The 23,172-nt window shown below is 39.3% G+C and overlaps 1 protein-coding gene across 1 annotated transcript in view; it reads right to left on the bottom strand.

Annotated features, from left to right (window-relative positions):
- Positions 1 to 7,415: 7,415 nt before the first annotated feature.
- LOC109064450 (proline-rich coiled-coil 2B) overlaps positions 7,416 to 23,172 on the bottom strand; it is a 30,528-nt gene continuing 14,771 nt past the window's right edge. The window contains 19 exon segments of the mRNA XM_042723443.1: positions 7,416 to 7,794; positions 9,184 to 9,393; positions 9,479 to 9,560; positions 9,796 to 9,875; positions 9,968 to 10,114; positions 10,298 to 10,538; positions 12,035 to 12,159; positions 15,184 to 15,278; positions 15,367 to 15,559; positions 17,160 to 17,261; positions 17,355 to 17,636; positions 17,728 to 17,804; positions 17,883 to 18,024; positions 18,160 to 18,275; positions 18,746 to 18,924; positions 19,024 to 21,226; positions 22,070 to 22,271; positions 22,471 to 22,631; positions 22,794 to 23,127. Coding sequence (XP_042579377.1) covers positions 7,633 to 7,794; positions 9,184 to 9,393; positions 9,479 to 9,560; positions 9,796 to 9,875; positions 9,968 to 10,114; positions 10,298 to 10,538; positions 12,035 to 12,159; positions 15,184 to 15,278; positions 15,367 to 15,559; positions 17,160 to 17,261; positions 17,355 to 17,636; positions 17,728 to 17,804; positions 17,883 to 18,024; positions 18,160 to 18,275; positions 18,746 to 18,924; positions 19,024 to 21,226; positions 22,070 to 22,271; positions 22,471 to 22,631; positions 22,794 to 23,127 — 5,133 coding nt within the window. The 3' untranslated portion in view covers positions 7,416 to 7,632.

The raw sequence follows: 23,172 nt of genomic DNA on the forward strand, positions 1-23,172 counted from the left end.
ACACAGAGTGTGCAAACAATAAACGCATTTCTGCAAAATAAAGTAAACCGAGCGTTTGTCTGTCGCTTTGTACAATCCAAAACACAAAGTTTCATTGTGAAGATTCGCCAACAAACAATAACTAAAATATAAGATACATGAAAAAAAAATCAAATCACGCGATAACGGGCTCAGACCTGCCCAAACACACACAAAGAAACTCGAGCCTGAAGAAAAATAAAGTTCAAATAGGATCCAGAAATGTTAAAACAGCTCGTCAATATGCACGATACTCACTGTTCAGACGGATCGACTATTTCTATTCCGTGAATGTGCTGTAGATCCGGAGCTCACGGGAAAAATGCACGGAATTCACTCACCAAGCCACGTCACCGGGCCACCGACTACACACACACACACACTCCAACCCCTCTCTGTGAAGACAAGATCTGTGTTTTGTCTGTCATTAGAACGGCTGTATCTGAGGCAGCAATTGCACGCTTGACTTTGTAAGTCTACGCTTTCATCAATTTACAGCTATATGAGCGCTTCATTTTTCCTGTTGTTTAATTCAATTGACCACAATCTCATACTATAAACAATATGCCACTATATGCACAGGATATGATATTTAAAACCAGAGGCGGACAGAGTACACAGCTTCATTACTTGAGTAAAAGTACAGATACCCCTTGCTAAATTTTACTCAAGTACAAGTAAAAGTACTACAGTCTTATGTCTACTTAAGTAAAAGTCCTGAAGTACTTGTTTTTAAAAGTACTTGAGTATCAAGAGTACATTTTCTAAATATTGCATTACTACTGCCACAGTGCTTACATTTATGTACAGAAACGTCCTACATGGAATTATGAAAATTTTTAATGTTAATACCTTGGAGAATGTAAGAGGAATTGAAAGTAAAATCAAGTAATTTTCATCTTTTTACCATGTTGCTTTATTTAACATTTTCTCACTTGCGCACAATGGCAGCGCTCTGACAAACCTCTGCTAGAGTTTTAACGGATTTTTTGCAGCCCACATTTGAACCTGACTGTGTTAAACACACCGCATACTCAAGAACATCAAAGCAAATGCTCAGCTTACATTAATGTGTAATATCAGAAAAGAAAATTCAGCTAAGAATTGTGTGTACATGTGAGTTTCTCTGTTTTTTCATCAATCAAATCAATAAACCTAAATCAGCAAAGAAGGCAATATAGCAATGTTCTGACACACCTCTGAACCTGACTGTGTTATACACGCAGCATAGAAGAGAAAATAATAATGATTAAAGAAAATCAGCTAATCAGCTGTGTTTAGGTCAGTGTACAAAGAAGGAAAAATAAAATTCAGCTAATTTGAGTGACAGTATTAAGCCCCTTCCTCTCACAGACATACAGGCAAAAGGCAGGAGAAAATACTTTCAGCTGAATAACACCATTCTCACACACACAATCTATGTGTGACAACTCTCTCTGTGTGTGTGTACTGTACTTCAATTCAATCAAATGTCATGAAGTCTTTGGCGGATAGCTGAATGTGATTGCTGATAGGCAGTGTTGCCAAATAATTTTCATGGGAAGTTGCTAAAGGAAGGTCGATTTGTTGCTAAAAGTTGCCAAATGACGTTGTGATGTCATTGCACGATGACATCATCACATAATCACGACGCAAAATTGTCACTGCATCAAATATCAGCAAAAAATATATTTTATAAATGTTAATTTCGATTTGTTCATAAAATGATATAAAAGCATAATATAATAATATAAAAAATAAATAACTGTATTTTTAAATACAATATTGAATTAGACCTATTGAACACTTGCACGTTTTTTAACAATTACAATTTAAGTTTTTTTATTAGCTAGTAAACTAGTAAATCTACACATTCTGAACAATTATAGTTTGTTAGTATGCTACACTCTACAGTCTAAGAAATATCTGTAAAAAAAAATAGTATACTATATGAAGGAATTTTCCATATTTTTCACAGGTTTTTTACCTACATTTTAAATTACGCAATGTATTTTATGTTTTCGGTTTATGTGGGTTACAACGGATAATGGATAACGGATAAAGTCCTGGAAATGTACTATCTTTTCCATTTTACTAGATCAACAATCACAGGTACAAGCTACTAACTAACAAGGTGTATCATTATAAGTGTGTTCAACTTGAAGTAGCGCTGTGCAGACCGATCGGTGTTTGACATCAAAACACTGTGAAAGCTATTTGAAGTCATGCTGATCCGTCTGCAATCTATTAGCTCTCACGCTTCTTTGATGTCATACACCGATTGGTCTGCGCAGCGCTGCTTCAAGACGAACACACCTAATTATTATTGAACAATTGCATATAGCAGTTACCTTAATTCACATGATGGTGTGTACTGCTAGGCATCTTTGGTTTCCTCTTTTTGTCTAATTTAAATGGAAAATGTGTGTCTGTTTATCGTTTGAATCAATTATCAAAAGTTGCTAAAAGTTGCCAAATAAATAAATAAAAAATAGCTAAATTTGTTGCTAGGTGCTTTTGGAAGAAAAAGATGCCAGGGCAATCTGAAAAGTTGCTAAATCTAGCAACAAAATTGCTAAGTTGGCAACACTTCTGATAGGCTGTGTCCCAATCAGTGGCGCCTGCACAATCCAATTACGTTTGAGAGGGAAACAACAAATTTCCGAGATTTTTATTTTTTTTCCGTTGAAGACATTAGCCCACGTCTCGCCCTAATCAGACACCGCTACGTCACGTAATAGCAACAAAAACATGAACAAACACTGAACGATTGTCTTTTTATTAACTAACATTAACACAGTTAATAAATGAATTGTTCCATGTTCGTTTGTGTACCACACGCAAGGTTTATGAGCAACTCCAAGTCTTCTTCTCCGTTTTTAGTGTATCTCTGTGGCAGAATTACAGCGCCACATGCTGGTCGGGCATGATGTGTACTACATCGTTTTGCGGTTTCGTGTGGACGCGGATATTTCTTGAGACGAGGGAAAAAAAGATCGGATTGGGGTAAACTCCGTCTCCGTGTGGACGGGGCCGAAGAAGTAACGGGTACTTACGGTTATGGATAGAAATGTAGCGGAGTAAAGAGTACAATATTTGCCTCTCAAATGTACTTGAGACTCATATATTTTAGATTCATTACATGGTTCTCTTTGAAATACAAATCTTGTGCAATGCCATGTATCTGTAATCAGATATATATTTATAACTGGAATATAATCTAATTTCAGCCACTTACATGTGTTTCATTAACACAGTCCTTTTTGGATACCAATTTGCCATCAAAATAAGTTTACTTTCAGCCATGCTGTGATGATCTGCCACCTGCAGCATCCTCACGTGATATAGCCTGCTAGCCGGGCCTATGTATGTTTACAGACATAATGATGCAAAGATTAATGGCGGCATGCTCGTATTTCCCGTGAAAAGTACCACTCAGATTAGAAAACATTGCTACAAGCTTACCATTGTGAATAGGGCTAAGTTTAGGAGATTGATTTGAACACTTGCTCAAAAATTGATTTAGTATAATCATCATTTTCAGATCATTTTTAACCAAAAGAAGTTATGGACTGCAGCTTTAATTTTTAAGTGAAAAATAAATTTAAAAAAAAAGGGAGGGGAAGGAGAGTAGCACGTGTGTGCCATCTGAACAGCATTCCAGCAAGTTTCGCTTAAACACACAAAACAAGGTTCTAGTGATCTCAAGGCCTGATTAAAGGGTTCAGATCTGTTTAATCAGAAAGTGGCCCTCCAGCACGCCGACATACAGCAAGCCATTGCACTGGGGCATCCCGAGTTCGAATCCCGACTCAAGGACCTTTCTTGATCCCGCCCTGTAATGCTCTGCCTCTACCCTTTCTGTCAGTTTTGATCGGGTCCACGTGTGTGCCATCTGAACAGCATAAAAATAAATTTAAAAAAAAAAAGGGAGGGGAAGGAGAGTAGCACGTGTGTGCCATCTGAACAGCATTGTTCCAATTTGGCACTGCAGGGAGTTACTGCTTAAAGTAGTTGGAATTACACATGCCTGCTATACAAACAGCCCTGGCCACTACCACCGCAAAGAGACCATCTGACACACTCAACAAAAATAAACCAAAGATAGTGTCATCTGAGATGCCCAGATTTAGTGATGGTGCTTGATGCCATTTTAGTGTCTCCATTTGAGCTACTGCACAAAATTGAATTAAAGATAGTGTCATCTGAGATGGCAGCATTGTTTGGCTATTGCAAAACGTGTTAGAATATGAGAAAGCTGATCACCAAACAGCACCTTCTCACACTTGATGGTGGATTTCCCTGAGATAGATATATATAGATAGATATAGATATAGATACACACACGAAATTTGGACCTATGCCTTCAGAAACACTAGAAAACCACAGGCAGGGATTTGATTAGGGATGGAACTTAACTCCAAAAGTGGCTCTCTGGGAGGGGAGTTGCCCATCCCTGTAATGTGCCTTTGGAATTAAATACAACTTTATTAGTCTTATTTACAACTGGGAAACTGAGATCATTTTGATATTTGAGCTCCTGAGTTGATGGCCCATAAACTTTAAACATGGCGGAGGAGAGGAACACTTCATTAGCTTTTCCCACAAAATCTCTTGCATTTAAAGTCATGTATATTTATAAATCACCATTTGATGCAAATTGTTTGTACTGAACATAGCAACAATATTTATTTGACCAAAATTTAGGAATCGTCAGCAAGCTAAATATCTAGATAGTGCTCTGAATGTTTATATGGCTACCAATGAATGGGATGCTACATCTTACTCAAAACTTGTTGGATCTTTACTAAATATCTGCTATACCTTTTGACTTTAATAATATTTCCCCAATAAATGGTCAAGAATTACTCATGAGAACGTTGTCTTCCTTAGTTCCTGTTGTTTCCAAGAACAAAACACGACAAACTTGTAATTACAACTTCAGTGTGGGAAGTTGAGGTTTCTGATAGCATGTGAAAGCAGCATAAGGCAGTTTGCGGGAATCTCTCTTATTTGGCCCACCAGTTTCAAGTCCTGGACTTTCTACTAAAGAGTTGAATCAGGTGTTTGATAAGGAAGAGTTCAGAAATGTGTACTATTGGTGTTGCCTCCAGAAACGTGTTGAGAAACACTACAAAAAAAGCAGGCGTGCATCCCATAATGAGACACTTCACTTAATACTATTGGAGAAATGGGTTTGTAGTGTTGTATGGTCTTAATGCAAAAAATGCAGTTTGACAATATTGGTGTTTGGCATTGTGAAACCTGCACTCACTAGCCTTGGTTTATGCTGCAAACCTTGAGTTATACAGTGATTTTTTTCTGCCATTACAAGAGCAAAAATGAACTGTTTATACATTTTATATCAGATTTGATTTCTGATGTGAAATGTTCAATGCATGAAAGAAAGTAGACTGACTTGCAGTGAAAGGGACTTTAATCACAACCCTTCAGTTGTTACTATACTGACAGTACAATAGAGTCTCTTATACCTTACCGCATAAATTCATAGCAAAAACAGAGTTATTTTATTTTTGCACATCAGTTAAAACATTTTCAGTGCAGTGTTTAAAAACTCTCAGTGAATGTTTACGTGCCCTCTAAAAAGGTTACAAGTAAAACAGCAGTTTAGCTACGTGTATTTTTTGAAGTCTTGTTAAATTGGTCCATAACGTCATTCTTTGTGTTCATTTAGTGAAAAGTAAATTTTTCCTTGATTTTTTTTTTTTACTGTATTTACATTTTTAGCCATTTCAGACTTCTCAATGTGCATTTAAAAGAGGGGAAAAACATCTAGATGCAGTATCCTTGATTTTCATTTGACGACTTAAACGCTTAAATCACTGCAACGGCCTCATCAAAAACTGCACATGGGTAATGGGAATACAAACAATGATTCGTTTTCGAAAAAAGCACAATCTGCTTTATTTCTCTCGAGATCATTTCCAATAAAAGGGCAAATATTATCACACATTTAATAGGATAAACAACACCGAGTGATAAATATCTGCAGGGAAAACAGACCCTTAAAAATAAATGTAAAAGAAAAGTGAATAAATCCATTGCTGCCCCTTTAAATACAGGTCTAACAAAAGCAAAAGGGATAATAATGAGCCTGTACAGATATGCAGCAATCAACAAGAAGCAATGTTACCGCTGAAGGAGACGTGATCCAACAGCGCCAATGAACACCCAAACAAATAAACCTCTGAAATAACCATGAGCACTGCAGAAATCATTTAAAAAAGGCATTTCAAATGTCCAACAGTTCACCCAAAAAGAAAAGAAAAGGTTGCATTTGCGAACATGTGCTGATGGTTATAGTTCTGTACAGCTGTAGTGTAACGAAGCACCTTCAAAACCAACATTTCCTGTGCACTTCATATTTTCAGTCATGATCCCCGTGAGCCCACAGAGGCGGCAACATTTCCAACACAAGCACTCATTCGCAGACACAACGCAGATGCATGTTTGGACCCCGATGGTTACAGATAGGCTGTTTATTGCTTGTGCAACCCTCGCACTCCTGTGACCGACTGAACGACAAAACAGAAAGTCAAAGCTGAAGGTAAAGGGTTTCTTGACCAAATCAAATAAAGATCAAACAACGTACTGTAACATTTGCCATCAGCGTTCCGGACAGCACAACAATCCCACACATCCTCACATTACACAAGTGCCCATATATCCCACCCGCCCTTATCACACCAAACACAGAGCAAGCGCTTCTCAATGCTGCTGACTTTAACATGCTTATTCCACACAGCAGCCACTGGCACCTTGCAACAACTTTTAAGGATCAAATGTTGCTCTGCATTTACAAAAACGCATGAAAAGCACGCTGTAAAATAAGAACAAGGTGCATGTCATCCATGTTTGGATTGAACAATGTCCTCAAAATTGGGTTTAAAGTTTTTTTTTTTATTGAATAAAAGGTTTTTTTTATAATAACACAAAAAATAATCATTACTACTATATTTATATATATATATATATATATATATATATATATATATATATATATATATATACTATATATATATATATAATATATATATATATATATATATATATATATATATATTAAAAAAAAAAGAAAAAAAAAAAAAGTTAAAACTCCATGGTACCCAGTAAAAATGACTAATGCCACACATTGCAGCTCTGGAGCTTCTGTTGATCTGCATGTCAATCAAAACCTCGAGTCCAATCAGCTGGCTCAGTTTGGCAATGTGGGCGTGGAGAGGCGAGAGCTGGAAAAGGAGATACGCTTCCCGTTTTTCTGTTTGCAGACTTTGATGGAGAGAGCGAGACACACCAGGGTTCATTTGCCACTTTCTTCACTTGAAAATATCAAATAAAATGTAAATAAATAAAGCTGATCTTGGAAAGTCTGCGCAGGAGTCCAAAACTATTGTGTCTATTTATATATATATAGTTTACATTTATATATATATATAATATATATTCATATCTCTCTATGTGAGGTTTATTATTAATATGTCCCGATTGATTTGTGGAGTTGGTAATCCTGTGAGTACAGTGATAGAGAGAGATGGGGGGGGAAGAGAAAGGAGGAGGAGGAAGAGAGAGGAGGTCCTACAGACAGCTGTGTCATGTGATCATGAGGTCCATTTATTAGGCTTTGCCTTCCTCCACTTTGACAGACTGTGGTTTGATGGCTCCGGTTCGAGCAGCTTTGAGCTGTACTGAAGGCAGCCGCTCCTGGATCTTGCTGGGAATCACTGATGAGCTCTTGGCGTTGCCGACGGCCTGACGCACGTCACGCAGAGCCTTCACCTGTACCGAAGACAAGAGACTGGCTCAATACTGGAGCAGAACCTCTCCAAAACTGGCAGTCAAAGGCTTATGAAAACGACTGTTTCAAATTTTTCTACTGTATAATACACTGAACAGTCAACACATGAGAAGGCAATATGATTAAGCCACATGGTCATTTCAGCATCAAATTTGCTATTTTTATAGCTTTTAATGTTCCTGTTTATTGTGCCATTAGACTGGTTTCTATAGTTCTTCCTCAGGATGAAGCAGATGATCACATTTACGCTAATGAATTTTTACATCGGTCCAATAAAATAGATAATTACATATTCTTATCTCAGAGAAAAAGTGAGGGGAACATTTTTACCTTGTCTTTACTCTTATTTTAGACCCCTTAATAATACATACTGAATATCATTAAGAAAACTAAAATATCAAGATTAGGACTGGGCAACATGGCCAAAAATATCACACATTTGTCCATATTCAATATAAACATTTAACCACTATATTTTATATTTATTTATTTATTTCTAACCATAAATAGGGAAAGAAATGTTTGTTTGACCTTGAGAATTAAAGGAAAAACTTGTTTCTAAAACTCCATCTTGTCATTGTTTTATTTCACCAAATTCTGTTTTCTGTTCAATTTTTTTCTACACACACACACACACACACACATATATATATATATATATATATATAATACACATACATATATTATATATATACATATATATACACACATATATATATATATATATATATATATATATATATATATATATATATATATATATATATATATATATATATATATATATATATATATATATATATAAATTTCAGTATTTTTATTTTATTTACTTTCACACTGCTGGACAACAGATCTTGCATACATAAAAATTAACATGGACGAAACCATATCTTGGCTGTATAATATGTTTCTTAAAAAAAGTGGGGAAAAATAATACTACATCAAGCAAATACTAATACCGTTATAGAAATACTACAACATAGTAATTATTTGTCAGTTTCTTCAAATTAAACCAAACTTTTATTTTGGCGGGTTGTAGTGGGGTTGAAAATCTTTCTCAAGTGTGAACAACAAGACTTATCAGCAACACACAAATCAGATTATCTAAATAAATGCTAAACACAGAAAAATAATATAAATTCATCAATTTTTAATGCTAACAGATTTATTACCTAGCCCTTATCAAGCTGCTATATGACCCAGCTTCACTTGAGAGACACAACAAACCTCCACCATTAGACAAAGCTTCATCTTTACAGATTAACATTTTGGTTTTGATGTAAATGCGATCTAAGAAAACATCATAAAGCATGAAAATAAGAAGGAAGTGCATGAGATGCCATTACCTATGCTCACAGTGGGTGGCTCACCTTCACACCATCCTCAGGACCCTTCACGTTTGGCTCGGGGTTGGAGGGGGGTGTGCTGTGGGGCAGATCGCGCCCGGGGTTGGGGTAGGGTGGCGAACGGATGATGACGGTCTTGTTGACCTGCATGACGGGCCGCTGGATGGGGTTGGGGAAGGGACCACTGGTGGGTGGCCTCATGTGCATGACCAAACTGCCCTGAGGAGCGGACACCTGCAGCATCAAACAGCACATGAGTGTGTTAGCCATGTTTAACGTGTCCTCTCGGATCAGTGTTAGGGACAGAAATGAGCCGTACCTGCTGTGTGTAATGTCCTGGGAGAGAGGCGACCGCTGTAGGGGCTCCTGAGGGTTTCCCACTAGGACTGGCTGAACCGGGTCTGAGGAGAAAGACCTCATGAGTCTCAACATGGAAAATCTCAGAATTTATCAAATTGTGGATGAATAAATCAAAACCAAGTCTGCACACAATCAAATGAATTTATCTGATTAAACATCCAAACACTACTAAACACCTCCCAGAAAATCATAAAAATGTAAAAATTTTGAAAAAATAAAACTTGGGGCAAAAAAACCTAACAAAACGAAATTGGTGGGGGGAACACCACCGCTCACCTGTAGGAGCCGCTGGGTATTCCAGGTGAGTGGTTGGGCTTATCAGAGAACTGAAATCCCTTCATGTCCATCTGGGAATGCTGCAGAAAGAACATGATTTATCAGAAAGGTGTGTCAATAACACGCAGGAAGATATTTGAGGGCAGTTATTTCCTGAAGAACAGGATCTCACCTCCCGCTGGGATCCAGGAGGCATCATGCGGCGTGGAGCTCCCACAGACAGGTTCTGGTTCTGCTGGAGCTGGATGGACTGGGGCAGGATGAGGTGCTGCTGGGCCGAGCCGTATCGCAGCTGAGATCCAGGCATGGGCATCGTAACCTGAAAAAAAAAAAACCCCACATCAATCAATCAATGTATACGCCCTTGAACTAGAAATTCTGAATAAAGCAAATTAAAACTGCATTTGAAGCTGTTATTTACATTCTAATGCCTGACCCAAATCATTTTACTTTCATAACTGCTTATGTGTTTATGCTGTCTTATGGCTTTCACAGAACTTGCCTGAATGAGCTGTGAGTCCATGAGCTGTGATGTGCCCATCCCAGCCGCCTGATTCATGGGCCCATCGTACACCAGCGGCTGGCTGCCATTCATGGGCTGGTAGTGAGACCCGGACTGCGGTTTGACCATGTCTGATGGCTGCATGCCAGGAAATGCAGAGTATGGCCCTTTGAGAGGAGCTCCACCAGAGAGCACCATGGGACTGGGCTGAGACAGGTTTGGGTGCATGTACACCTGAGACCTGTAACAGGAGAACGTGAGAGCGCTCAGATGATCACAAAAGTAGAGGAAGCCCAGCATTATTAGCATGGCCAATTTCACCAGCTTAGAGCAGACCCAATGTTGTTTGACAGAGGAGACTGAACATTTATAAGAGAATCAGATATTACATAACCAATATCCAATCAAGGAAATAAGTTTAAATATTGGAAAATGTTGGTAAAACTGATTATCTTCCTCTCTCTTCACTTAAAACAATTAGTCAATCTTCACACTTAGACCTATCATCGTTTTAAGCAGAGATAGACCGATAATCGGTTCTACTCCTCTATCTCTACTAGACTTGTGCCGGTAATGCGATATATAGCGGTAATGAATATGCACGATATTGTTATTGTGGGCACTTCTAAATACTGTGAATAATTATATATTAAAAATTATTCTGAATTTGGAATGCATTTTAAGAATACTTATATTACGCATATTCTAATCTCTACAACTACATTTAAACCAATTACAGTCTACATTTAAACAGATTATCTATTTCTCTCTAAACTTAAACCATTTATCGGTCTATATTTTCACTTAAACAGATTATCATTGACATCTACACTTAAACCGATTATCATCAGTCTTTAGATTTAAACTGATTATCAGTCGATCTCTGATTTATTCCAGTAAATCCACTAAATTGTCATTCCACGATTCACTCCTGAAACTATGCATTAAATCGGTCGTGGCTAAACTGGTTTAGTAGCTTTAATAAGCCCCTACACTAAGTTACTATTACCCCTCTTTGTTCTATATTTTTTATATCTTTGCTTAAAAAAAAAAAGTTAAATACCAGTAATGAAAAATTTTCACTTAAATGAAAAATATTTTAAAGCTACATGCTATTTTGTAATGCATAATTTACTTTGTATTTTATCGTTAATACTTCAATTTTTATATGATTTTGATTTTAAATAGTTAATTAAAATGGAGCGTGGTCCAACAGTTTACACACTATGGTATAGATAAGAGTGAAATTTTACTTGAATTGACTGAATTTTTTTTTTTTTCTACTGAAATTTTTGTAGTGACAACAACACTAGTGTACAATACAGTAGAAAAGGATTATTTTTTGTCTTTGTCCATATTCTCTAGACCAGGGATCTCCAACCCTGCTCCTGGAGAGCTAACGTCCTGCAGACTTCAGTTCCAGCGATGCTCCAACACACCTGTCTGTAATTATCAAGTAGCCCTGATCAACTTGATTAGCTGGTTCAGATGTGTTTGATTGGGGTTGGAGCTGAAATCTGTAGGACGGTAGCTCTCCAGGAGCAGGGTTGGAGACCACTGCTCTAGATTGTATGTCAGTGTAGAAGAAGCTACAGACAGCAATTACTGATACCAACAGTTTGGTGTTTTAAGAGAAACTCTTACAAGGGCAAGGGACTTAATTAGTTTAAGAAATGCAGCAGACGAATACTAAATAAAACTGAACAATAGTGACCGTGACTGAGGCGGGTGAATTACCTGAAGGGAGGGATGGAGTTGAACATCTCTTGAGACTGAGAGACAGGCAGAGCTCCTCGCAGACCCAGCTGAGCCTGGGCCTGAAGAGACGTGTGCAGGGAGATGGGGATCTGCTGAGGGGTGGCCTGAATACACAAAAAACAAACACGGGTTATTCACATGCACATAGATCCAATGAATGAACCCTATAAAGCCAACTGTATCATATTTGATACACAAGACTAACTGATCAACAAGATTAAAACATTACTGTCAAACCTGTTCCTCACTGGAGGAATGATCTTCCCAAGCCTCGAAAACATCTCAAATCTTTTGAGGAATGTTTATTTGTTCATCTCTCAAATCATCATTGTATTGCATTTCATATGCTTTGATCATTTAAATATCAAATTTGATGTATTATTGGAGATATAGAGTGATGAGTGATATTTATATGTAGGGCTGAGTTTTGACACAAATTTCATAATTCGATTCCAATTCATAAGCTTGCAACTTGATTTGATTCCAATTTGATTCCGATTATTTTGGATGCATATCAGTTACAGTACATGGCAAATTAAACTAATGCTGTAAAATATATATCAGAGTCATTTGGTACTACATTACTATAATATTAAAGGTTAAAATTCTGATTTGTACACAAACACTTAAATTACCCTTTATAATTACATAACTTTCTACTCCAATTAGTTTTTTGAAATATAAACATCTAAATGGTGAAATATAAACATTTAAATAGTGGCTGTCAAACTTGGATTTATTTAAACAAATTAAATATTGAACAGCAAGAATTATAATGAATTTGTTATATGGTGCATATATTTAGCAAAATGTTTATCACTAGAGTACATTTTTCTAGCTGACTAACAAGTTCATGGTCACCGAATAAAGTTTTTTTCTGAGGTAAATGTGACGTTACATGAAATTATTTACAAGCAGTTACACTGATGTCTTTCCATGGTTAAAACACTGATTGAGCAATAACATGAGACATGATACAGATTTCGGTAAGTTGTACTCTTTATTGTAACGTCCATTCTGGTGTTTTTTTTCATGCTGAAACTGGTATTACAGCGGAGAAGATGCTCAGTTTACATGAACTACAGTGAACGGTCACTAAACATTAAACAGATCCAAAATAGCATTTATTGTTTGAATATTGTAATATTATATTGTATATTTTTTTTACCCAGCCCTTTTTAAATAATTTTATGCAAATATCTGTAATACTTTTATAAAGAACTCATTGATTTACATTACAAGCAACAGAATTTCATCATAAATATCAGTATCTGCACCAAAGTGCTTTTTACACTCAGAAACAATTTTTTTTTTAGTTTTTAAATACTTTGTATAAAGATTTATTTAACACTTGTTTCAGAGAATATGTCAGGCTTGACAGTGTTATACTCCCAGTAGCTTGTGATCACTGGATAAAAATTGCTGCTGGGGCAGATTTCTGTATGCCTGGGAGTCAATAACTAATAAAAGCACAATTTACTAGTGTACAAACATCTTCAATCAAACCAATAGGGATGCTGCGGTTGACCGGCCATAAATCGGAACCGGCCGTTTTTTGCTTAAAATACGTGATTTTTGGCCTTTTTTTGGCCGATTTTTCCGGAAGTGCGCCTGCGTGCACAGCGGCACCTCGCATCTCTCTCGTGAAGCCATAAGGAAGTAACTAAATGTAATTTGTGTGGAAAAAGGGAGTCATTTCGAAATCTGTTTACAGCGCAAAAAACATGTTTTACAGGACACGGGCAGTTGTTTTTGCAGACACTGGAAGTGCAGAGTTTTTTTGTCTGAGACATCAGATTATATTTAGCCTTAAGCGATACAGCCTACTGCACAAAATTGCCGCTGCTGACAATGCCCGCGCTTTGGGGCGTGGCTGCCAGCTCCCGCCTTTTTTGCCCATGAATCCGCTGACGCGCTGCGAGGCGTACTGTACCTATCCGCGCCCTGCACAAGCGGAGATAGTGAAGGTGAAGGACACACGATGTTCAGCTCAACTTCTCACACGTGTTGGATGAGAAACGAAACGCCAATTATTTTATTAAACTGAAATGCGTTTTTATTTTTATTTTTTTGTAAAGTAGAACTTGCATACACGTTTGAAAAGCCAGAAGTAAATTTCAGTTCTGTATACAGGATGATTATTTTTATTTTACCTTAAAATTACATCGACTTAATTTGATTTAAAAATCACCTGCTGTAGCACACTGAAAAACGTGTTTTATCCAATTAAATTTTTTAGGGTAATGATTCACATCTATATTTTTTTAACTTAAGCCAATAGTTATTTTTTTTTCATTGGCTCAAGTAAAAAAATAGATGTGAATCATTACCCTATTTTAATTTTTTTTTAATTGGATGAATGAAACACTTTGCATCTTTGTTTTATTCGCACAACATGATTTTTACATTTTGGAATAATTTATTTATATAGCATACTTTTATTTAGTCTCACTGGTAAAGACCTTTTTTTATTTAAAACCAAATTTAAAAACTAAAACATACTGAATGCTGATTAAGAAACATCTTATTGAATGTGTGTTGATTGTGTTGTTTGGATTGTAGAATATGCAGTTGTTGCCTTTAATTTCACATGGTTACAGTTAATCTTTTAATTTAAGGCCAGTTCTATGTAGTTTCAACCCAATTCAAAAACAAAAGCTAAATGCTGATGTCTGTACCATCTATGTTTGTATTGAATGTAGGCTACTTACTGTGCAGTTACTGCCGTTAATTTCAGATGGTTACAGTTATCGTTTTCAATAGCCAAAAGCCAGTTTGGCCTATTAAATACCAAATAAACATCTTGTTTATGTATATTTTCCTTCTTTCTTGTTTGTTGCTTAAAGAAAAAAAAAAAAAAAAAAAAAAAAAAAAAAAAAAAATCGGAACAACTTACCAGAATCCCCGTAAAAAATTGTAAAAAAAAAAGAAAAAACATGACATGAAAAACAATGATCAATGCACACCTACAAACCAAAATGCATGTTTAGAGGCTTGCAGTCACAACTTCAAACATCCCTGATATTTCCAGCATGTGGACCCCCTGCCCGCAAGATGCTCTTTCAAAACAGCAGAATAACCCACATTTGAGACAGTCATTGTAAAACCAGTGGAGAGTGAAGACATACCTGCTGGTAACTGGGCTGCTGAGTCAAGGGTGGCACAAGCCGCGGCTGACTCTGGAACACATGACCGTCCAGATACAGAGGAGGAATGTGACTGCCTGTGATACACACAGATCACAACAGTTTTTAGAGCCATGCATTCCCAACACATGCAACACAGTCTGAGAGAATGATTAGACAGCTGACCTTGCATGGAGACAGAAGGAGCAACAGATGCCACAGGCATGGGTGGCATGGACACTCCACCGAAGGAGCTGTAGCTGACGCCGCTGGAGGAGCCCACGCTGCAGGCGGGCTGAGCGCCGGAGCCTGCACCGCCCGGGGAGCACTGCTCTGGGAGAGCCTGAGAGTTCTCCCACGCCTTACGAGCAGACTCCATCTGAGACCACAGAGAAACACGCTGGTGAGGGACACTGATGGACACAAGTGTTCGGAAAATGACAGTGAAGATAACGTGACCTGTGCTTCAGCTGCTCAGGTTCTAGCACATTGTTAGCTCACTCAATCATTTGTTTCTTTTAGTGCAGATCAAGTTCATCAAGAAAAAGAAAAATGTTGGTGTGAGAAAACCTGTCCAGAAAGACTTCAGTTCTCTTAAAAGCTTTACTTTTGGAGGTATCACATTATTTGAATATATAATATATAGTATTTGAACACAACAGAAGATATTTTGAAGAATGTTGGTAACCAAACAGTTGATTGTCCCCATTGACATCCAAAGTATGGAAAAAAAACATGGAAATCAATGGGAACCAGAAACTCCTTGGTCACACACACAGTTCAACAGAAGAAAGAAAACTATATAGGTTTTTGAAAAAACTTGAAGGCAAGTAAAATAATGACAACTTTCATTGCTGGGTAAACTATTACATTAAAACAAATAAAATTAGATGTTTATAAAATAAATTTGCATTTTCTAGCATTTAGATAACTGCAGCATGCTTAGGGTTGTTTACGTTTTAGCTCGTTGCTAGTTGTATGTTCATACATGCTTCCAGAAGATGCTAACATGTTTTAGATCATTGTTAGCATGTTTCACTACATCGCTACCATAATTTGACATGCTGTAAACGTTTGAAACATTTACTAGCAGTTGCTAACATATTGTAACATGAAGCTAACATGAAACATAGTAGCAACATGCTTAAACGCACTACCAATACTGCAAAACATTGCTAAAACATTTTTCAACGTAGCATGTTGATGTTTAGCTTGCAAACATTGTATCGTAAACCGTGCTAGCTTCATGTTACAAAGTTTTTTTTGTTGTTTTTTTTTTACAAATGGCTAGAATGTTTTACCATATTACTAACATTTTAACGAAGTAAACATTTTAAAATTCATGTTTTAGCACGTTGCTAATAATTTATAATATTTTAACATGAAGCTTGCATGTTTTGCTATTTTGCTAGCATGTTTTAACAAACTGGTCATATGTTTTACCATATAGCTAACATGTTTTAACAATTTGTTAGACAATAAACATTTTAACATGAAGCTAGCATGCTTTTAACATATCCATTAGGTTTAAAACATTGTTAGCATGTTTTAGCATGCTACTAACAACTGATTATGCTGCAAGCACTTTTTGCCATATTGCTAGCATGTTTTAGCAGAATGATAACATTTTACCATACTGTTAACAAATTATAGCAACATGCTAGCAACGATCGACACATTTTAACATGTTGCTAACAATTTAACATGCTGTTAGCATGTTTAACATTTATAAGTTATTGTTGACATATTTTGACATTAAACTAGCATGTTACGACCATTTTTGCTATGCATTAAAACATGTCATTGAAATGTTTTAAAATGCTGGTAGCATGTCCTGTGCTAGACTAGGCATGCGAAGGGCATACAGAATGTGTGCTATCTCGCAAATCTCAAGAAACAAAGTGAAGTATCTGGAAGAACCCTTAAGGTCAGTGATGGAGAGCCATCAACCCAATTAATGATGCACCGGTAAGCATTACCTTGAGAGTGAGGTCCGCAGTAGGGAAGCTGATGGGGTTGAGGTTTATTCCGGGCTGTAGGTGGTCTCTGCGGAGCATCGGGATGGCTTGAGTCAGGCTCGCCTGTGCACACACATTAATAACAGTATAAATGCTTAATGCTTCTTTACACAAAGATGACAATGTAAATGCTGCATGCAGAGCTACTGTACGCACATTCCCAGCAAGCACGTCCTGCAGCTTGGTGACGGGGTTGGACACAGGCACTGGCGTGGACCCTGGAGGAAGGCTAAAGTCAGAATCCTTTGCACTGACACCAAACTCGATGGGTGGCACAGGAATGACGTTGTCCACGTGGATATCCACTCCATTGACGGGAGTGATGGGTCCCTCCAGACGCTCCATGCCCTCCGAACCCTTGCGGTTCTTCAGGGAGCGCTCATTGCCAATGGGGCCCGGTTTGTGTTCTTTGCTCTGCTCGGGCCCCGCATCTGAATCCTGGAGGACAGGACAGTGGAATGTTAGTCTCAGGCTCAGCTCACTGACTGAGGCATGCAAAAATACTTGTTTAGAAAAGAATGACCTGTACCTCTGAATTGGGTTCGCTTCCTGTGTAGGAAACCTGCTTTGTCCATGAATCGCCACCTGAAGACTGGACAGTCAGAGCTCAGGAGGAAAACAAAGTCACTTAGAATCAGTCTCTTAAATATTAATACACTCGATATCGATTGTTATCAGTATTACCTGTGCTGTTAGTCTCCCAGATCTCGGTTCCCAAGCTGTTGGTGGAGAGCGTCTCCTCTGTCTGTTCAATGGACATGCTGCCTTGCTTCTTGGCAAAACGGGGAGGCATTTTCGATGCAATTGTTCTATTCTTTACCGAACCCTTCAGGTGCAGAAACCAAATAACTACAATATCCACTCAGAAGATACTTCATGCAGTTAAATAACTGAAGTTATTATCTTTCTGCTTATCAGATATACGTCTAAACATCAGGGAATAGAGGCCATGATTACTTACTGGAGGACCCTGATCCTTCCTCCTGCGATCATCATCCTGTGGACGGCGCTGTTTTTTGGACAGAGCATCCTGGAAAACCTCTGGACTGGGTACAGAAGCTCCTGAGTCACTCTCAACTGCGAGGAAACACAAGCGACAGCTCCTTCAGATGCAGTACTGAAGAACACCACACAAGTCACACTCTTTACAGTTCAGAGTACAGTTAAGTATTAAATTAAGTATTAAATTAAAGTAAGTAACTTTACAGTTAAGTATTAAATTAAGTAACTCTTTACAGTTCTTTGAAGTCCATTCACCACATTACGATATCCTTTTGTCATGATCTTAAATAAACTTTCAAACTTCTAACAGAGACTTGAACTGCTTCTATACACATGCTCCTGGAAGGCCAATGTCCTGAAGACCTCAGCTTCAACCTTCTCCTACACACTTGCCTGGAAATTTCTAGTAATCCTGAGGACATTGATCAACTTGTTCAGATGTGTTTAATCAGGGCTACATTAGTTTAAAAACAACTTATTAGTTTATCATCTTTTATTCTGCATTGGAGAGGCACTTCTATCATAAACAACCACTTTTGACTTACTTGGGTAAGTGTTCAGGTCATATTGGCACAGTGGTTCCGTCATGTCCCCCTTCATGTTTCTGGGCTTCAAGTCTTTCTCTAGGATCTTTCCCGTTGCTTCCACTGCACCCGTGTCATTGTTTTGCTCCACGTTGTACACAGATGCCGAGCTCAGGCCAGTGACTGAATCTTCTGGAACTCTGTACAGAGCAAATTAAGCCACAATCATAGTGTGAATTTCATAAATGGTACCGTTTATTCATATCAATATGTTTAACTTATGTTCTGAAGAAACACACCGTTTGCTGTTGGAAGCAACACCGTTCTGCCAACTCTCGTTTCTACCAGTGGAACCTGCACTAGACTGCGTGTCCGTTGAGCGGCTCATCTTGTTTTCCATTACAGATGTGTCACTCTTCCGGTTCTGTCTGTCGACGACAGGACGCTGACTAGAAAAGCTCCGCTTTGAGAGCTCTCTCTTCTCAGAGCCAGGGTCTCCGTGACCCGCATCCATGAGCATGTCGCCATGCTGCCCCCGTTTCTCCCTCCAGTCACTGAAATCGCTGTTTTCAGAGCCGGTTTCCCAGTCCTCACCCTGACTCTGACCAGTGATCTCCTGTGACCGTCCTCCAGAGTAGTGGTTGGGCCAGTGCTCCTCTGCACCCTTAGAACGACCCGGCCACTGATTGGCAACATCTCCGTTAACATAGTCTTCATTATTCCAGTGACCTCCTCCTTCACGCTCTTGCTGTAGACGCCTGAAGCGTGGGGGCTTATCCTGACGTGGGGGACGCCGCCTTCTAAGGGGCCGGTTGTCAGGATTATCATTATCAAGGTAGTAACCGCCATCTCTTTCCTCTACGCCGTTCTCTACATAGGAGCCTGTAAATTTAGGGGGGTACTTCAGGGGCTCCCGTTCCGAAGAGCGTTTGGAATAGGAGTCTGCACCGAAGTTGTAGCCATTCTCCTGTGCGGAGGTGTTTCCAAACTGGGTTCCTCTCCCTCTCCATGTCGAAATGTCCCTTGAGCCAAATCCACGGTTGTATCCAGCATTAAGGCGAGGGGGCAATGACCTTCCAAACACTCGAGCTGATTTCGTCTTGTCCCTGGAATCGCTGTTGCCACTCTGATCATCAGTGTAGACCTTGTTTGATCTCCACGACTCCTTGTCAGCCCTTTTGACTTCTCCAGACACAGGATACGAAGGCTCTCCATTCTCAGTAGCCTTCTGGCGTGGGCGCTTGGGCTGCTCCTCGTATTCTGAGGCCTCGCTGTGCGTCTCACTCACATTGCGTCTACGGGGTTTGCCTCGCTGCAGATCTTCGCTCCTGAACTCTCGAGTGCCCCTTCCTCTCGCAGGCCTCTGTGTGCCTGCGTTACTGTAGGCTCCTCTGTTGCCGTCGCTCCGTCCTCCACGAGCACCACCACGAGAGTTGAACTCTCTGAAGCCCCGGCCACGTCCACGACCTGCTCCCCTGGCCCCTGCAAATGCCTGCTCCTCATCAATGAATATCCAGTTGTTGCGGCGAGGTGCTGGTGGATCCCTGCTGTCAGAGCAGTCCACAGACTGACTCTTGCTGCTTTCCCAGCAGTTCTCTTTGTGCGACTCTTCAGGCAAGTTGTTCGTTTTCTCCACCTTCGGAGCTTCCACTTGTTTCTCCTCAGGAGAGGGAGCGGGTGGTGGGGCGGAGTGCCTGTTAGACAGAAGTGGAGCATCTTTCTTCAGGTCATAGACGTTGGTAACCACTTCCTTCTCCAGCCTGTATGGGACAGTCTTCTCCTCTGGGTCAGTTTTGGGTTTCTCGTTCTCTTTGTCTTCAACCTTCAACGGCTTCAACACAGGTTTCTTGATGGGTCCCGTCCTTCTAAAGGTTCTACCACTGGACTCAGATGGCTGGCTAACATTACTGCTGTTGCTCGAACCATGATCGGACCACTGGGCCTGACTGCTTCCGTCTTTCCTCAGACTACCCATGCCTTTCCTCCAAAAATCAGAGTCGTAGCTCTTCTCCTTGCCATTGAAGGCCTCATCATGGGTATCATCAAGGTCTTCTTTCTGATGTCTACCAGAGGAGACGTCCCTGTGCTCGCAGTCTCCAGGATGGGTTCTGCGGAGTATTAATGGTTGATGGGCAACTTCATGGGAAACTTCTCGCTGCAAACCAAGCGACACGTCCGAGCCTCTGCCTTGGCGGAAGCCTCGATGGGGCAGTTCCTCTGCTGGACTGTCTGCGCGGTCATGACCTCGGTCTTCATACAAGTCATGTCTGGAGGATGACTGGTCACTCCTGTTATCCGCCTGAGCCCGGTCGCAATTCTCTTGCTGTCTCTGGTAGGGTGGGGTGAAACTGCGTGCAGACGAGTAGCTGTCTTGGTTCCACACTTGGTAAGGCTCAGTGGATGGAGCCCTCCTCTCCTGATGCATGCTGGGATGGCAGCCTTCATCAGAGGTGGAACCAGGGCTATTCAGGTGATCCTGTTGAATGACAGGTTTCACCAAACCTTGAAAATAAAAAAAAAAGTTTAAATTTAAATATCACAATATAAATGTTCTGAAAAAAATTAGCCATATCTCACCATGCAGAACTCTGCATGATACCAAGTTACTGTAGCTGGTAGCTGTACCACAAAATCTACTTTGTGCATTTGGGAAAGGCATTGTGCACTGTCACATAATTCACAACATTTCTGCAGACAAGTTTTCAGTTTTTTTTAAATATAGAAAAAGAAGCGTTTATAAACCTTTTAAAGTAGTAATATATCATTCTTCATTTAGAGTTTAAAATAATGAAAAAAAAAAAAAAAAAGAATATTGAAATAATTGCCTGTATGTTTCAGCAACAGAAATATAAAAGATTTTCTTATGAGATTAAATGCTTTTATCGCAGCTCAAATCAAGATAACTGTGACATAAGACTACAAAATCACAATATTGATTTTTTTTTTTTTTTACCAAACTGAGCAACCATATACTATAAATTAATTCATTTTAATCAATGAAATTAATAATGATAATAATTTTTTTTTTTTTTAAAAGACTGCTAATGATATGAAAGTAAAGCAAATCAAGTGTGATCATTAACCAGCATCAAGGAACCATGATCATGCAGATGTGGTGTTAAAATATTAAGACATCCACTCAAAACCTTGGGAGCTTCAGATGAATCATTTCTGTCAAAGGGGTTAAACTGACATAACAGTTTGGGAATGTCTGGCTTACTGGATCAAGTTCACTCCTATTTTGAAGTTTAATATTTATTATTAAAGGTTTGATCGTATCACTATGAATAATAGTGCTGCTTGACTTGGCAAACACCATTAAATAGTGAAGATGTTGTAATTTACTAGATGAGTGAACTCCAGGAGGGTAGAAATCCACTGGAGAACATCCCTGCGCCATGCGGGGATCCATGTAGGGAGGCATCATCATCCAGCGGGGATCAAAGCCCAGGACATGAGGAGGGTAAAAGCTTCTCTGTGGGTGAGCAGAGCTGGACTGGGTGGGGTGACCCGACTGCTGCCACGGCGCCATCTTATACACCTGCTCCTAGAAACCACAGAAAAAAAAAACCTCCTCTATAAAATGAAAGCGTACAGTATACATAACTGCATAAAACATATAGTTGGCATGAAAACCATCATTTCTCAGCATTATAACTTCTGCATAGACATATGCACCTCAAGGTTTTCAGGGTGGCTGAATTAATAACCAATTTCCTCTTAAAGTATTAGGTGTAAAAGCTCACCTGCTGCTGGTGCTGCTTCTGGAAGCGGGGCGGCAAAGGCTTCTGGTGTCGGCCGTAGTCTGGGAGGGGAGAGGTGGACTCAGGACCATCATCATCATGGTAGTTACAACCTTCATCTTTGTAATCCTGACTGGATGACTCAGTTGGTGTATCAGACACTTCTATATACAATGAAATGAGGTGTTAAGAAAAGTAGCGGAAAAGACTAGAGGCAAAACTCCTTTGAGATTTCGCTCAACTATTTCCTTCAAATCACCGCCATTATTACAAGGGTAGCTTAAGCTTACATTTATAAACCAACTAGTATATATGAACTCGTATACCTTTAGTGGCATACTGCCAGCCCTCCTGGTGGTGTTTGGACGACTTCCGGCCTGGAGACTGCGTCAGCTCCTTGCCGTCTGCTTCTCTCAGCGTTTCTCCAGAGCGGGCAGGTTTTTCAGTTTTGCCAAATTTTTCATCCAGTTTTTTGAGTTTCTCTGCACAGGCAGCCAGTCTCTCCTCCCGCGCTCTCTTCTCCTCCTCTTCACGCCGTCTGCGCGCTCTCTCCACAGCAGAGAGGTCGGCCGAGACAAACTTCCCACGAGGCGGCGCCTGCCGCTGCGGCTCCTCCTGCTCCTCTGCAGACTCACTGTTGCCAGTGTTCTTCTGCTGGTGCTGCAAAACACAAACAACAGAGAGAGGAGATCCCTTAGATGAGCC

This window comes from Cyprinus carpio, chromosome B5, assembly GCF_018340385.1.
Source record: "Cyprinus carpio isolate SPL01 chromosome B5, ASM1834038v1, whole genome shotgun sequence".
NCBI classification, from domain to species: Eukaryota; Metazoa; Chordata; class Actinopteri; order Cypriniformes; family Cyprinidae; genus Cyprinus; species Cyprinus carpio.